Below are 16,239 nucleotides of genomic sequence, written 5' to 3'. Positions count from 1 at the left end.
TTAAAACAAAAGCACGTTCAGCTTTATTGAGGCATTTCAAGAACTAGTTCTGTAAACTATGCAGGAATAATTTTCAGCAGTTGCTTTTGAAAGCATGTGATTTTTATTACTGTTTTATCTTTAAGAAAGTTAAGCTTGTACAGGGAATTAAGAGGGAGCATGAAGAAATTGTATTAATGTTCTCAAAGTTTAAGGTCTGTTGCTATCATGGTGAATAAGGTGGTGGTAACTGATCTGCATCAATTTTTTCATAAGCTGGTGGAGCACCGGGTACCTATGGTAAGAAAAGTGGTGTGAAAGATTGAAAAAACAATTAGGGTACAAGAAAATGACATTAAATATGCAAGGAAGTATTTGCTTTCATATCAGGAGTTGTGCTATAACTTAAAATAGCTGAGCTAATTCATTATGTCTTTATATTATCTAAGTTTATTTTTTTTCTAACATGTTTTCTGGTTTTGCATCAGATTAAAATGATTTTGTTTGTATCTTTCATCCTAATAAATAATTTTTAAATTTATTAAGATAGAAATTTTATAAGGAAAGTGTTTTATATGTTAAGATTTCACACTGATATATAAAACTTTAAGAGTCTCAACACATGTATGTCATCTTATTTGCGATGTTAACAATTTGGGAAGCTTATTTAAAATTGGTTATAAATTACCCTTTTCACTATTCTCAAACTGTTTAAACACAACCATGACTTGATGCATAAATTTATTAATTAAGTTATTTTAACTTCTTAAAAATTATGTGTTTTTGAATGTTCTTCTTTCTTCCCATAGTGATTAGAGTAGCTAAAACCTTCAAGTGCTGCTCCTTGACAGGTTGTAGTGTACCAGAACAATCTACTTGCTGTCAGTCAGCATGGAGTAGCATGTATTAGGAGTATCTATTATGTATATTTATTCAGTGTATGTTAGCATTCACATGCTACATCATGCTAATAGATTGCATAATTATCAGACAACTTAGGAAAGGTAGGTGAAAGAGATTTTTCTTTAAAAAAGAAGAATTATTAATAGTATACATTATATCTAAATAGTAATTTAAAAATCACAGTAAAAATTGTACAAAATACTGCTTCTTAACAGTTATTGTAGTCATTGAAGACCCAACCTAGAGAGCACAACCTAAGAAAGAATTCTTTGAATGACTGTTTACCAAGATTGTCTTACCATATCTTACTATGTTTTAAGTAAATAAGGCACCAAGTGGCAACTTACCACAGAATCAAAGTTTCTGTACTCCTGCAGAGCCATTTTGCAGTCCGCTATTCTTCCCTCACCTACCATGGTTTGTATTGTGCCCGTACTAGTGCTTTTGCTCTGTGACAGATCAAGAAGAAACATGGAGAAGGTGAAAGAAAAAAGAAAATGTGAAGCTGAAGCACACTACATGAATGTATCATATGGTTGACTTGATGATCTAAAAGGTGTTTTCCAACCTAAATGACTGTGATTCTGTGATCCTTTAATATTTGACAGTATATTTACAGTATTTATTAGAATCTGGGATTAGGTGCAACAACATAACAGCAGCAAGTAAAAGAGGCAATCTATCTAGTACTTCTGCTGTCTCTGCCAAGACATACTCTCCCTCCTATCTCACCAGTTATATTACCAGCAAAAATGAGGATCTCGTTTTTAGGTCCATGACCACTGCAGGGACCTTTTTTTCCACATATTTCTGTCTTTAATCTCAAACTTTTTCTCCATTTTCCACCACGCTTTTTTTTAATTCTTTACAAGTTTTCCCCTTTCCAAAAATCCTAGCAAAAATAAGATTTCCAAAACCAGAAAGTATCTGCAGTGAGATGGAATTAAAAAAGGCATTGTGCTTTTTACCATGATGTGCAGGCATGAAAGAAACCTGTTTATATGGCAGTTCATGTTTTATGTGTTCTTCTAGTTGATGTGCCTACTGGATAGGTCACTGGAAAGGTAATAGGACAAAGTTGTTGGGAACATCAAGGAAATTGGTTTGCTGACAAGAGTTATGTTTTTTAATTCAAAATGGTTACGTCTTTTTGGAAATATTAGGGTAACTAAAAGATACTTACCACTTACATGGTTAAAAACTGCCTCTTTCTCACAGGAGAGAGAACAGAGCTTCAAAGATAAAGCTTTGAGACTTTCAACAACAAATTTTGTGGGATGGATCAAATATAATTTTTTAAAAATATTTTTGAAGAAGATAGAAAATAAAATTTTAAAGTAGCTTTTAAAAAGCAAATCTCAAACTCATCCTCTTTTTTTTTTTTCTAAATCTGAAAATTGCAAGTCAGCTTTTATAAAATTGTCTTCTTCATCATCTATATGAATGCAATACTAACTTAATTACTTAAAAGTGTCATTCGACTTACTTTAAACATATCTGCCCTTACGTAGATGTAAATCTTATGAGTAGTGAAGATGTTACTTTTATTCAAACAAAAATTCCCAGAACACAACATGGTTTTATGTAAATTTAAATATAATGCTTCCTAGAGATCAGTTTTTTCCACTGGTGGGTTGTGCAAAGCTGGGCAGTTGGCTTCACATCCCTGTGCTTCTGTTTCCTCTGCCTGATTTGCAAGTTCTGCAGGGTGGGTAGTGCTTCATATTGCATAGTATTACCAATGTATACATTAGCCTGAAACAATGATGTCCTATGACAGGTTTGATATTCCCTGCATTAATGTACTGCAAATAATGATAATATGTATTGAAAATAATAATATGCAAGCTGCCATACTTACCTGTAGACTTTTATAGCCACTACGTCTCTTGTAATACCAGCAGACAAAGATAAATAGCATGGCCAGCACCAAAATGAAGATTCCAATACCCAGGGCTCTGTTGGAAAGCAAAACAAAATATTTAACAGCAGAACTAGATGTATTATTTTGGGAGCAGGAATGGTTAGCACAAAAGCTTATATCTGTATCCCTTTATTAGAGGAAGGCATGAAGCAGGATTTGCCTTAGAAAACAGACAAAGTATCAGTAACTTCAGCCAGTGTCTGGAGATTGAGAAGTTTTTTCTCTGCCAAGATTGTAAACATTTTAAAAATGAGGAATATATAGCTTCAAAAATAATAATATACCTGTGACCAGTGCTTCTAAAAAAGTCCATGCCTGTAAGTCCAGCAAACAGCATTGTGATATTGGAAGAGAATGAGAAATAATATAAATGCCATATGCGCAGAAACACGTCTCATGTTTATTTGTTAAATTTCTCCAGGAGATAAGTATTGAGAAATGTATCCTAATTGCATCACTTTACAACAAATTCTGGTAGCAAAAGGTTGGCTTTTGTTGTTTGTTTGTTTGTTTGTTTTAGATACATAAAACACTACACAATCCCAAAAACGTTGTCAGAAACTTTAAATTTTTCATAAACAGCTCTGCAATTCTTTAGTTCTTGTTCCCTGTCGTACTAGGCGCAGTATTGATGTCACTGGGTCATTTTAGGGAAGGTGGTCTTTGCAAACTGTGCTGAGAGACATCTTTCCCACTGCTTACCAGGACTTAGGATATTTGACATAGTTCCACATAGTTCCACATCAGAAAGCAGGGTGACAAGGTAATTGCATATTTCCTTGTCATAAAAACCTCTTCCTCCTGTGCTAATTTGCTGTCTGTTAAGGCACAGAGCCTTCGATATGGAATGAAGAGAGTATCTTTCCCTTTGTTTATTCTCTGTGGATGCACATATAAAAACAAACGTAGCAATACATGTGCGTATGGTGCAAGTCACGAAGTTCGGAGTCCAGTGAACCACTACTAGAAGTACATTCCACATAAAGATATCCCAAGCACATTGGAAATATTTGTCTAAAGTAATAACACATCACCACTGAGATAGTTTCTGTAGTAACCCAAGAAGCAACATATTTTATTGTAAGCCAAAGATCACAAAGTATTGGCTTGAATTAATTCTGCTTAACTGGAGCTTCAACCAGAAATGATTTACTGAGAGATACATTTGTATGGCATTGATGTCTCTATCTGATTTTTGACGGTGTTTTACCATTTCACTGGTGTTATTCTTTAGGGTGAGACGATGCCTTTTTGAGATTCTGAAGGGAGATGTGTAGACCTGGAGGTAAATCTTACTGTAAATATCACATTGCACCAGCCTCAAAAGTGTAATTCTAAATGATCCTCAATAAGCCTGGCAATTTTATTGTAATGGCTGATTACCTGTGATCATATGATCAAACTCCATATTCTTGAGTTCTGCAGTTCTTATTTTTCTTAACCATTGAGTGCACTTTTAGGTAATGCAATGACAAACATTACAGAGAACTATAAAACAGCCAAAATGCACTGCATCTGTATACAACAGAGATTTTTTTTTCTGATACTATTTTGTAAATTTCTTTCAATTTAAGTTTTTTTTTTTTTTTTCAGCTTACATGCTAAAATAGGTTTTGGTTTATGCTTACTCTTCTACTGCAAGATAGCTGTGTCCTTTTCCTCTGAAAAAGTTGCCATCTGGGTGGTGGTTTCTTCTGGGCATTTTGAGAGTTGAGTTTTGTTCAAACCCACAGGACAGAACTATGGCCCTAAAGTGCAAGAAATAATTTGTTATATTTAAGGTATAATATTATCAACTTTTTCGTTGAGTATGATCATTTAACAGAGATAGGACAATCTGTTATTTTCAGAATAGAGTCCATATAGGTCTGTACATATTTGCAACTGTCCCGATTTAAGGCAAAACTCAAAACTGTAACTATGAACAGTTCCACTGTCACCAAGTTACTTGCATATGAGTGCACCAGACAATGATTTGACATGGTCTCTTTAGGCACCAACTGATAACAGACTTCTGAATTAAAGTCTCTTAGGTATATAGGAAAAAGAAAAAAGGTATTTTGCCTGGACAGGAAGAAATATTTGGAAAAAATATACATATAGTATTATGCCTTCAGGGATGTGTTTCTTTATTTCTATTACTCTCTATAAATGTTCGAAGGCCAGATGTTCAGTCAACATAAATTGTCAAAGATCTGTTGATTTCAGATGGTTACTAACTTATACCTGCTAACAAGCTGTACTTAGGCGTGCAGGGAAGTCATAATCTTAATTTTCAATTTTAAGAGAGTAATCTTCCAACTAAAAATAGTCTGAACAGTTACAAAGGAAAAATCCACAAGTAATCATGTTTCTATCATTTAAGCAGCACGACAACAGATCCTACTTGATAGTATCTACCACATCTACCTACCTTACTGGGGTAAGTATAAAAACTGGTGACCTTGCTGAAGAGAATTCTAGCCAAGGAAGCAAAATATTTTCAAAATTCACTGAGTCAGTTAAGTCTCTGCTGAAACATAGTTTTTAATCAAGATAGAAAAGCTTGAGTAGAATAAAAAAATGCAAATCTTACCTCCTTCAGACTTGTATTCTGTCTGTTGACTAAAAGCATGTACAACGTTCTTTTCTTTGACTTGATCTGTTTTTTTTTTTCTTCTTTGATCTGTTCTCTTATGACTATCACGAGTTTAAATTCCTTTCAGTACAGCTTCTGAATGCATTAATTAGCGTGAAAGGGGCCAGTAGACAACTTTTCACTTTCTTTTCATAGTCTGTATCCTTCCATCCTCACAAGCAGCTCAGAAGCCTGTTATTTCTTCATGTTATTACATGCCTTCTTAGAAATGGCTCAACACTATTACCTGCCTACGAAGAATGACTTCCTGAAGTGGGCAACATACTCCTAGATAAAGACACGTTTCGATTTTTGGCTGATTTTGTTGCTGAGGGTTGATGTAAACAGAGTTTTTTATCCATGCTTTTTGTACCATTGTAACACTGAGCAGAAAGTTCTGTGGAGCAGAATTCAAAGATGGATGCTCTTATGCCATGATCAACGTGTCTTAGATTAGAGCAAGTACGGTTTAATTCTGGACTGGCAAGCAAATGCTGCAACAAGAAGAAACTGTCTTCCATGGGCTACACAACTAATGGGGCCTGTTTCTCCGTGGATTTTGTATGAATTATCATCGTCTCTGTTTTTGTATGCATATACGCTACACTAATTTTGTTCATAACATCAGACAAGAAACAACAGTCCTTAATTAATCCAATGTTTCTGGGTTCTATGATGGGCCAGAAGTGCTGGTAGCTGCCAAAAGAAGATACAAAGACCACGAAGGTCCATGTTCTGTTCACCTTTTTCCTCAGTGAAGCAATAATTTGGACTGCTCTCTTCTATCACAAATTTTTGCTTAAGTTTGAAGGACTTTGGTTATCTTCGAACGGATGAACTTGGCTCTAAATTTGGTTGACAAGTTCAAAAAACAGTAGGAAAGAAGAGAGTGTGAAATTAACATCCATTTCCTTAGGAAATCAGATGAAAGTCTTAACATCAATATTTTCAGTGAGCATGGAGCTGGGAAGAGTCAGATCATTTCTTCTGCTTGTGTGTTCCCGTGCTTTTTCCTAATGAAGGTAAAAATCTTATCTTGTTTAGATAGGATATTTGTTTGGATTGTTTTCTGTGGTGGTGCCCAGTGCCAGGACAAGAGACAGTGGTCACGAACTGGAGCACAGGAGATTCCAGCTAAGCACCGGGAAGCACGTCTGTGCTGTGCAAGTGACCGAGCACTGGCACAGGTTGCCCAAAGAGGTTGTGGAGTCTTGGAGACCTTCAAAAGCCACCTGGACATGGCCTGTGACAACCTGCTCTGGGTGTCCCTGCTGGAGCAGGGGTTGGAGCAGGTGACCTTCAAAGGTCCCTTCCAACTTCAACCATCCGGGTATTCTGTGATTAACACAACAAGACCCATTAAAGTCTGAAACAACCCTTTTTTTGCAGAGGGAGTAAAGGGAGGAAGAAAAACGAAAAACAAAGAGGAGCATAAATTTGCTTATTTACCTAAAATGATTTGGTGTTTCTTTTACAGTATTCCAGATTAATTTAGTGAGAGTTTCAAGTGTGAATGAGATACAGAGAAACTTTCTGTAGATACCTATGTAAAATGGTAAATATACACTATCAGTCTATCAAATTCCCAAAGAAACATGCTGGCCCTTGGGTAATACTTTAAAAATGTCACAGAGTTCCTTATCAAGCCATGTGTTTTGCTGAAGAAAAGCTTCACTTCAGGGAGGGAGTTCTGACTGAAGAGTATTCTTTGTTCCAGAATAAGCAAAGCTGACACAGAAAATCCATGTGATACCAAAAGCAGTGGTTTCTGCTCCTTCCCTACCTCAAGCAGTGTTGGGGGGGGGGGGTGGAATTTCAACTGATCAAATATGCTATGTCTGAAAGAATTTCTTGTTAACAGTAAAATAAAGGGGGTGGGAGGATGGGATGGGGTGGGGTGAGGTGAGAGGACAACGTTGTCCTAAGTATGTGGTGCCAGCTGGTATGTAAATGCACAATGCTGCTATTGAGAAATTGGATGGATGAGAAGGTGAAACACCATGTTCTAGTTCTGATCTTAGTTTCCTTACAAAACCCCATTTCTCTGAGGTGATGTTGCTCATGCCTTGAGTATACAGTCACTGGAATTTATGCAAGGATTTCACAGGTGTTACCTTTTAATACATAATATTTCAGAGCGGAAGATGGAAGAGGAGGTATAATTACAAGAAACCTCAAAGAAATCCAGACCTTTTCTCAGAGCCAGCAGTCTGTGGCAAACCTATACACTGATGAATCTTGATGATAGGTATGATATATATGCTTCCACTGTAACTGAAAATAATATACTTGACCTTTTAAAAAGAATGGTGGTTGTTTTTATTCTGCTGACAGTGTGATTCCATCTTTCTAGATGAGATTTTTATTAATTTGTTTATTTCCCTTAATTGATAGTCTTTATTTTTCACTGGCATTTAAGGTTTCCTGTAGCAGGCAGAGCAATGAAACATACGTACCTTGATAAAGGCTTTAGTTTTGTGTTTACTGGGAATTTCAGTAGAACCACTTCAGTATTTCAGTGCTGAATCTACATCAACAACAAATGCAGTACATTAAGTGTGGGTAAGGGGACCTTTCAGTTATGATGAACATCCTCATCCTGATGGCTTGGGGGAGGGGCAGAGGAATCACCTCCTTTGATCTGACTGCCCCTGTGCCCACAGCCACAGATGCTGCTAGCCTTCTGTACTGCCCTTGGCAGATGTCAAGATGCCTCAAAACACAGAAACTGGAGACAGGGATTGTAAATAAAATACAGAATTTTAATTGAAAATACAGAAGTTTAATAGAAAGGAAATGGCCTGTATTAAATGTCTCTCCATTCGTTCCTCCTCCAACAATTCCTCTTTCAATTTAAAAAATGAAGGGTTATTTTGAGTATCAGAACACTGCAGTGACTTAGATTTCTACAGAAATCTATGTTAATCAATTGAAATGACTGAAACATGTTTTGCCAGAAATTTCAAGTCCTTGCTACAAGTCTTTGCGCGGCCAGTTGTGTCTCTCCCACTGTGTGTTCTGTAATCCAGCCCTCACAGATAGTTAGTTTACTAGTAGTTCAGCTAATTTCCTGTAAAATAATTAAAATTTTGAAATTATTATTATTTCTATGTTATGAGAAATAATTATTGTAGATGAGTGATTGATGTTAAACTTGGCTACACAGATAAAATGTTTCAATGAAAAAACACTCTGAAGTTCATAAGTAAGGCAGCTATAACATTTGGTGTAGTTTGAAAGCCCCTAAGTGCTACGTTTTTTTCCTTTTACTGTTTTTTTTTGTTGTTGTTTTGTTTTGTTTTTAATGTGATCCAGTCCTTCCTCTCTTCTCTTCTATTACCTCTGCCCCAGATAAAATAAAATTACAAAAAAGATGTGATTTGGATACAGACTTTTTGTTCTCATAAATCAGATACGTGCTCAAAGAGCCTTAGGATAATTGCAATGTAGAACTAAAGAGGAACTCAGGAAATCATTTAGTCCATCCCACTATTCTGAGGCAGCACTGGATATATTTAGATTCTCTCTCTTGTCTCATCTATTCTCTGATATCTCTATGCTATTTTATTCTCCCTATACTCTCTTTCTGTGCTTAACTGTCTATAATGAGGTTTATGTTTTTTTGTCATTGCTTTTTTTTTCCACTGTCTTGCTGTAAATTATACCAATTACCAATTGCCTAAATAAGAAAACAAATTAATTTTGTTTTCTTTATCTCAGACTATTACAAATTTGAAGGCTGTTTTCATACTCTCTAAACCTTTTAGTTTCTAAACTGGGCAGCCTTTATTTTTTACATTTTATCTTGAAGCTTTTTTTTTTTTTTTTTTTTAAGCATTTCTCATTCTTTTTCCACTTTACACTTCTGCACTTTATGTATGTCTTCCAGTTAAAGCCTTGCAAGCATTTAGTTTAGATCATAGATTCTCTAGCTTGCTTATCACAGCCTTTTGGGACTGTGCTGAAGACTTGTAAAGTTAAAATGGAACTTCAACATCAAAATAATGTGGCAATGGTTACAGGTATTGTTTACTTGTAAATGACTGACTTTCTTCCTCTGTTTCAAACATTCCTACCCAAAACATCCACCATTTTAAAAATCCTACTAATATTGACTTTGGAGAAAATCAGACACTTCCATAAGTCCTGAAAAGTGGTAAGATGTCCAACGTAGTCACACCGCTACATCATGTTCTTGATAAATTCTGTTCTGAAGTTTCAGGAAATGGAGAGAAGGGTATGGTAATGTTGACTTCTCTGGTTTAGTATTAGTCTGACTTCCTCTTTCACTTCTTTGTTGAAATTGATCTAAAATAACTAAAAATACAGCTGCTAGGACAAGAGTGGCTCCTGCCATGTAGAAGCCTGCTTTGTAATCTCCAGCCATGTCCACAATCAGACCTGGAAAATAAAAAAAAGACAGTAATGTGACTGATAGAAAACAGGCTAACGTGAATTAGCTCATCAGTGTGAACATATCCTCTCTTAAAGGGAGTATACTGGCTATATAACTGTGTTGCAGCTTCCTACACCATGAGTGCGTAGAATATTGGTCCATTATAGCATTTTAAAACATAAAACACAATTCACTTCTCATTTACTTTATATGTGAACTTTAGCAAAACATAATGCTATACAGTTTGAAACACTTTCCAACCCAAAATATGATGGACAATAAAGGCAATGGCAGAAAAATAAACAAATCGTGCAGCTTTGTATCTTAGTAGCCCCATATTCTGAGGTGTAGCTATCATCAGATGCTGTAAATTGGACTTCAGCTGTAGACCGGGAGTTTAAAGCAAGAAAGGATATGCCCTCTGCTGATAGGTTGCCTATAGTGCTACTGCTGACTGCTCAACATTTTTCAGTCTTAGGCGTTACTGAAAGAAAAGACCCTGTTTTTTTAGGTAGCTTTAACCCAACTGAAACACCTAAGCCATTGTGCACCATGCAGAGGAAATAGTAGCAGTGCTGTAGCAGTGCATGCACTAATAATACTGGCTGCTCGGTGGGTACACTGGCAGCTCTCACTCCTATCTAACATCAGTCCTGCCAGGCAGAGGAACTCTGAAACCAAATCTTTGGGTTTTACTCTTAAAGTAAGAGAGAAGAGCTAGTAAAGCACTAATGGTTCCCTCTGCTCTTGTACCTTCTTTTTCTCTTGCTGCATATATGCGAAAGGGATCACACTGATCCTCAAGTAATCAGTGTTTGTGACCAGGCATGGTAACGGGTATCAACCCGTTATTGTTGTAGTTTTTTAAGATCTTCCTGGCATAACTTTGATACTATTTCTTCTGAAGTTCTCCATAATCTTCCTTGTTTCTGTATCTTCAAAAGAAGATTAAACTGTTACAGTACTTACTCTGACCCACTTGCAGCCTTTTATGTGGTGTCGTTACCACAGAAGTCATGGTAGTCTGTGAGTAGTCTCTCATTTTATTCAGCGGTCTTTGGATGAGGGCTCAGATCTACTTTTTAGATTGGTCATTTTTCTGCCATATCACTTCGTAAAGTCCCTACAGCCTGCAGCTGTTTTTCCTCACATTTTTCCAAGATGACTCTTGCCTACTGCCAACCAATATCCTTGTGCTGTCTCACTGTCTGCTTTCTCTTCCCACTGTTTTTTTATGCTGCCTCCCCATTTATTATATTGATTACTTCAAATACTGCCTGAAAACAGCAGGCATCTCTGTGAATATTTCCTCGGGGTTCACGTAATCTAATGTTTCAAGCTGTTAAATGTGACCTTCTGTATAAACCTTCCCAACAATACCAGCATTTATGCAACACCATTAGTCTCAAAGTTCCAAAAATCCAACAGTATCTCCTCTGCAAGTATGGATCTGCTGCTTGCTCCAAAGGTACACTTTCATAACAAGAGAATGGGAGTCCACCAAGTGTGATTCAGGAAACAGGAACACCATATGAACCCTGCCATTCTTCCCTGCTTTCATGTTGAAGAGGTATCTCTAAAACCACAGAGAAGAGAGGAAGCAAGATATTTTTTAGAGGAATTAAACTCTTTGTTTTATTTACTTCTTGGTCCAGATACTCCTGAGCTAACAGAGGGCAGAATTTGGTCCAGATCCAGATTTTTCAGTTTGGGTTACCACTCCTCATACTCTTGTAAACTGTATTTAGCAAAGTATCAACTTACCAGCAAGAGGAGGCCCCAGAAAACCTCCAGTGCTTCGAATGAGCATGAAAAGCCCTAGAGCACTGTCAAAATCTGACATGCCCACAACATCCGCTAGCACTGTAATGTGAACGGCGACTGTTGTGCCAAAGAAGAATCCATAGAAGCCAGTGAATATTGCCAAGGACAGGTAATTGTTAGCCAGTGGCATAAGCATCAAGGAAGTGCTGATCACTGTAATTGTCATTGTCAGTAAATGAATAGTTTTGGTAACATGGAGATTGGCATACCAGCCACATAGCAGTCTGCCTGCAAAGTCCACCATAGCCAAAATGGATAGGAGGGAGGCAGTCCAAGATTCATCTATTCCCAGGCTGTAGCTAAGTGGAACTAAAAACAATGGAGGAACAAAAAAGCTCATAGCAGCTAATATGCCAAACATGGCATAAAGAACAAACTCCGGTCTCCTCACAAGCCTCCAGTTGAAGGTTTTGTGGGTGGTAGAAGACTTTTCTTCTTTTTCTATCCTAGATGCACCACTGCCAGGTGGTATTTCAGAATGGCTCGCCTCAAGGCAGCAGTTGCTTTTCAAGGGTCGCATCAGCACTCCGCAGACACAGATATTGAGTTGGATGCCACCTATGATCAAGAGGGCACCTTTCCATCCATATTGGCCAATCAACCACTGGAAGAATGGCCCAAATGTAAATGCAAATGCACATTCTCCAGCACTGGCAATAGCATTAGCCAAAGCTCTTTTCTTGGAAAAATAATGGCTAACAATACTAATGGCTGGTGTCCATGAAAAGGAAATCCCAAGTCCTGAAAAACACCAATACAAATAGTGCCAGTTAGAATCTGTAGAGGTATTCTGTGAAGCTGGAAATTAAAACAGTCAGTACTCTTACATTTGCAAAGTTTAAAAGTGGGAAAATAAAAATAATTTTGTTCCTCATGGGAGCATCAGTTCAGCTGTACTTTGTGTAAGATTGTATTTGTAACATTTGTTCTGTATGAATAGGTTTTAAGTTCAACTAAAAAAAGACGAGTATGATGTATACACAACTGTATTCTCACGGGGGGGGGGGGGGGGGGATAAAAATAAAAAAAAAACTGTTTTGACAAATGTGCCACGAGATTAAAAATCATATGACTGTGGAGTTGAAACTAAATAGACTAATAGTGTTCATTCTGACTTAATTGAGGATGATCCTAGATCAGATCTTTGGATTAAGTTGAGTTCTGGTTCAGGGTTAGAAGGTGAAGGAGGATGTGAAGGAAGCTGGTGTATTACCTCTACTTTTCATTGTTTTGCCAGATTGCTTGGCTTCGATCCTGCTTTAATTTAATTTACTTTTAATGACTCTCTAGAAACTACTTAGCAGGCTCAGGACTGCCAAAGGACTCAAATTCCAGACATTTTCTCAGCCATCCAGCATGGAACTGGGAATGGCTTATTTTATTCCCTGCCAGCCTTGCTTCCTGTTCCAGGAAAATCCTAGCTGAAAATAAATTTCTGGCCTGTTTTCACCTGGAGTGAAGCAAAGGATTTCAATCAACTGAAAGCCAGGAAAGGTGTTCAAAATGTAGTACTATGTGATAGAATGTAAAAAATTTGGGATCTTTAGGTCTCTGTGCTTCAGCATCCATTAGGCTCTTCAGATCTTCACAGAGCTTTGAGCTCTGATTAAAAAGATAAAACACTTTTCATTTGCTGGTTGCATATAATTAGAAGGTAAAAAATACTAGCATTTAATTATTACTTTACCATGTCATTCAGTTTTCTAGCATGAATTCTAGAGTGGAACATGAGGGGAACAACTTTTAAGGATGGTTGAAGGTTCTAGATGTTTATAAAATCAGAATAGAAATCAGATCTTTAGAACTCCTGCCATTAGCATCCACAGGTAAGGGCTCTGAGTTGCTAGTGAAAGAAACCTGTAAAGCCAAAAGTCATACCCTGTAGGAAGCCAGTTGTTGCATACATCCAGACCATGTTGAGCCCAAGAAATCCCAGTGCCATTCCTGAAAAAGCGAGGAGTCCTCCGGTGACCAGAACTGCCCGATGGGAGTATTTTACACATAGTGAGCTGGCAACGGGGGCTAGATCAACAGCAAAACAGGAGCAAGATAAATACGTTAGGAACATTAAGCTGATTGACATGACCAGGCAATCACATAAAGCACTCAAAAATGAAATAGCTTTCATTCAAAGAAGCAAATACCCAGTCTTCTGTTCTGTGGGGCCATGCATGTGTGAGACAATGCCACAGCCTGAATTCTGCTGTATTCTGCTGGACACGAGGGCTGATCAAGATCCTGCCTCATAGGGAAATGACAGCCCTGGCAACAGAGATTCGAAAAGAAAACACACATATCTATTCCAAAAACATTACGTGGATTTTTTTTTTTTAATGGAAAGAACATTTCAGTGTTTTCTTTGTGGAACGGTTCTACTGGATATAAAATCACAACCATGTGTGTCAACCATGAAATTGCGAGAAATTTTGTAAAGGACAAAAAGTTGAGGTTTATTTTTAGGTAATATTTTTCCAGGAATTCTGCAGTTCATTTCTTAAATTTATATTTGACTGGTACAGTTCCTCTCAGCAGACTGTAGGAACTCTTCAACACAGAGAGGAAAAGTTGCATGAAGTACAGATCTGAGGTTTTATGCCTCAATCTCACAACTTGGTGCTGCAATTCTGAAAACAAAAAAAAAAAAAAAAAAAAAAAAAAAAAAAAAATGCCAACAAAGAAATGTTAGGAATGTTTTTTGCTTAATCAAGGATCAGTTCTTGCCTAGTTGTTTGTCCACCAGCACCAAGTTATAGTTGTATAGTATACTTTATGTGTACTTTAAAGTATACTTTATGGTATGGTATACTTTATATAGAATATAGTATATGTAGTATATGGTATACCGCAAGGTATACTTTATGGTATACCTTAATAAGACCATACCTGTCACCAAAAGGCACTCTCTGTTCTGTGCGGATAATGTCAAGTGCACGTATTTATGAAATAATAATGGCCACTAGATGGAACCCAAGTAACACGGGACAAAACCCGTTGTTCGGTAGGGTTTCTTAGAGAATACAAGTAAGCTTCATGAGAGTTATTGGTATTTTGGACTCTGGAGTTCCGGGATGTAATGAAACTCAATTAATGAAGGCTGTGGTTATAAACTGAAATAAGCGGTAAGACAATGAAGAGAGGGCAGTCAGCAAATGAGTTTCTATAGTAGGTTGTAGGGGCAGGCTGTTTTCCATTCCCCCCATTAAGTAAGATACAAAGAGACTCCGGTAACTAGGACAAGTGAAGTAAACCTGACAGAGAGATATTAACAATCACAAAGGCTGCAGGATGCATGTTATCTGAGAGAAGCTATACAAACCCAACATGTCCTGTCAGCATTTACAACAAAAGTAAAATGATTTGATAAGCACATACAATTGATACTGGAATTCAGGTGTGGTTTGTAAGATGTAGTGGAAGAGATGAGACAGGATGAAGTGTATGCATTTGGAGAATCATACACATATGATGAGCAAAAGAAAAGTAGGCTGAGGGTAACAAGAAAGATCCATAAAGTGCTTAATGATGAAAGATCTGCAGTTGGAACAGAACTACTACCACAGAGCAATTTTTTTAGTAGAGAAAGAGAAGAAACAGAAATTGAAGCCAGGATAGCAGGAAGAAGAAAGGAGCTAGTCACAGAACTGGAAGTGGAGAAGACAGCAAGGGATCAGAGCTTGAAAGGATAAAGGGCAATGCTCAGAAAACTTACAAGCAACCACTGTGCCAAAGAGAAAGGTGATGGGAGATACACACTACTACCAGGAAGAGGTCTATGCATGTGATGGAGAAATCCTTGCTCTGGTAAATTGAATGGCCTGTTGCAGATGCAAACCCCCAGGCAGAAATGTGCTCTCCTTCCATGAAAGACATGGAGATTCTGAAAAGATGTTGAAAAGATCCAAATGGGAAAAAATTAATAATTCACTGATCATCCTTCATACTGAGCCAAATGACACTGAAGGTTTCCCAGTGGAACATGTTAGGAAAGACTAAGCCAGGCCAGGAAAGATGCTCAAAGAACTAGAGGCTCAGATGATCTTCAGCAGAAAGTCTTCTGGTCCCTACAAATGAAGCAAAGGCAGGAGAAGAAGGAAAATTAATGAGTGATGCAAGAAACTGTGAATAGCTATACAGAAAGGTTTCAGAATATTTGGCCATCAAGCTGTAAGGATTTAAAAGGATTAAAGGATTAAAAGGATTTCAAAGGCTGAAAAACAATTTCTGCTGAAAACTACAGATGCTTTCTTTGAAGTACACCAGCCTTACACCTGCTAGACAAATGTAATTTTGTTTGTTTATACATTGGTAATTTCATTTAATCTGTTCCATCCTTGAGACATTCCTATATAATGTAAATATATTTTAAAAATAAGCAAACAAACAAACAAAAAAAAAAAAACACTTTTTTTGAGTTCTTTTATCCTCCTTTTTTTTTTTCCCTACACTAAGTTTATATGCATGAATGACAAAATAGTATCACAATTAGGTCAGTGATAAGTCTAGTTTGTAAACCAAACTCTTAGATTCCCATTTATTTATTTCTGTAGACCATGAAATAGATAGAAAAGCAGAATTCTCATTGATTTTTCTATTTCA

General features: G+C 37.0%; 2 protein-coding genes across 2 annotated transcripts; both read right to left on the bottom strand.

Annotated features, from left to right (window-relative positions):
• Positions 1-5,457, bottom strand: MLANA (melan-A). Its single transcript, XM_040541928.1, has 5 exons — positions 5,382-5,457; positions 4,435-4,554; positions 2,744-2,840; positions 1,230-1,331; positions 1-274 (listed from the first exon to the last, which is right to left on the bottom strand). The coding sequence occupies exons 2-5, from the start codon at positions 4,506-4,508 to the stop codon at positions 206-208; spliced, it is 342 nt and encodes a 113-aa protein (XP_040397862.1). The 5' UTR covers positions 4,509-4,554; positions 5,382-5,457; the 3' UTR covers positions 1-205.
• Positions 5,458-8,175: 2,718 nt separating this feature from the next.
• LOC121062201 (monocarboxylate transporter 2-like) lies at positions 8,176-13,981 on the bottom strand. The gene is made up of 4 exons (XM_040541927.1): positions 13,788-13,981; positions 13,522-13,665; positions 11,584-12,384; positions 8,176-9,824 (listed from the first exon to the last, which is right to left on the bottom strand). The coding sequence occupies exons 1-4, from the start codon at positions 13,936-13,938 to the stop codon at positions 9,598-9,600; spliced, it is 1,323 nt and encodes a 440-aa protein (XP_040397861.1). The 5' UTR covers positions 13,939-13,981; the 3' UTR covers positions 8,176-9,597.
• Between the last annotated feature and the right edge of the window lie 2,258 nt (positions 13,982-16,239).

The sequence above is a fragment of the Cygnus olor genome, chromosome Z (assembly GCF_009769625.2).
Source record: "Cygnus olor isolate bCygOlo1 chromosome Z, bCygOlo1.pri.v2, whole genome shotgun sequence".
NCBI lineage: Eukaryota > Metazoa > Chordata > Aves > Anseriformes > Anatidae > Cygnus > Cygnus olor.
Note: the sequence above shows the minus strand (reverse complement) of the source record. Positions and strands in the feature narration are given on the sequence as shown.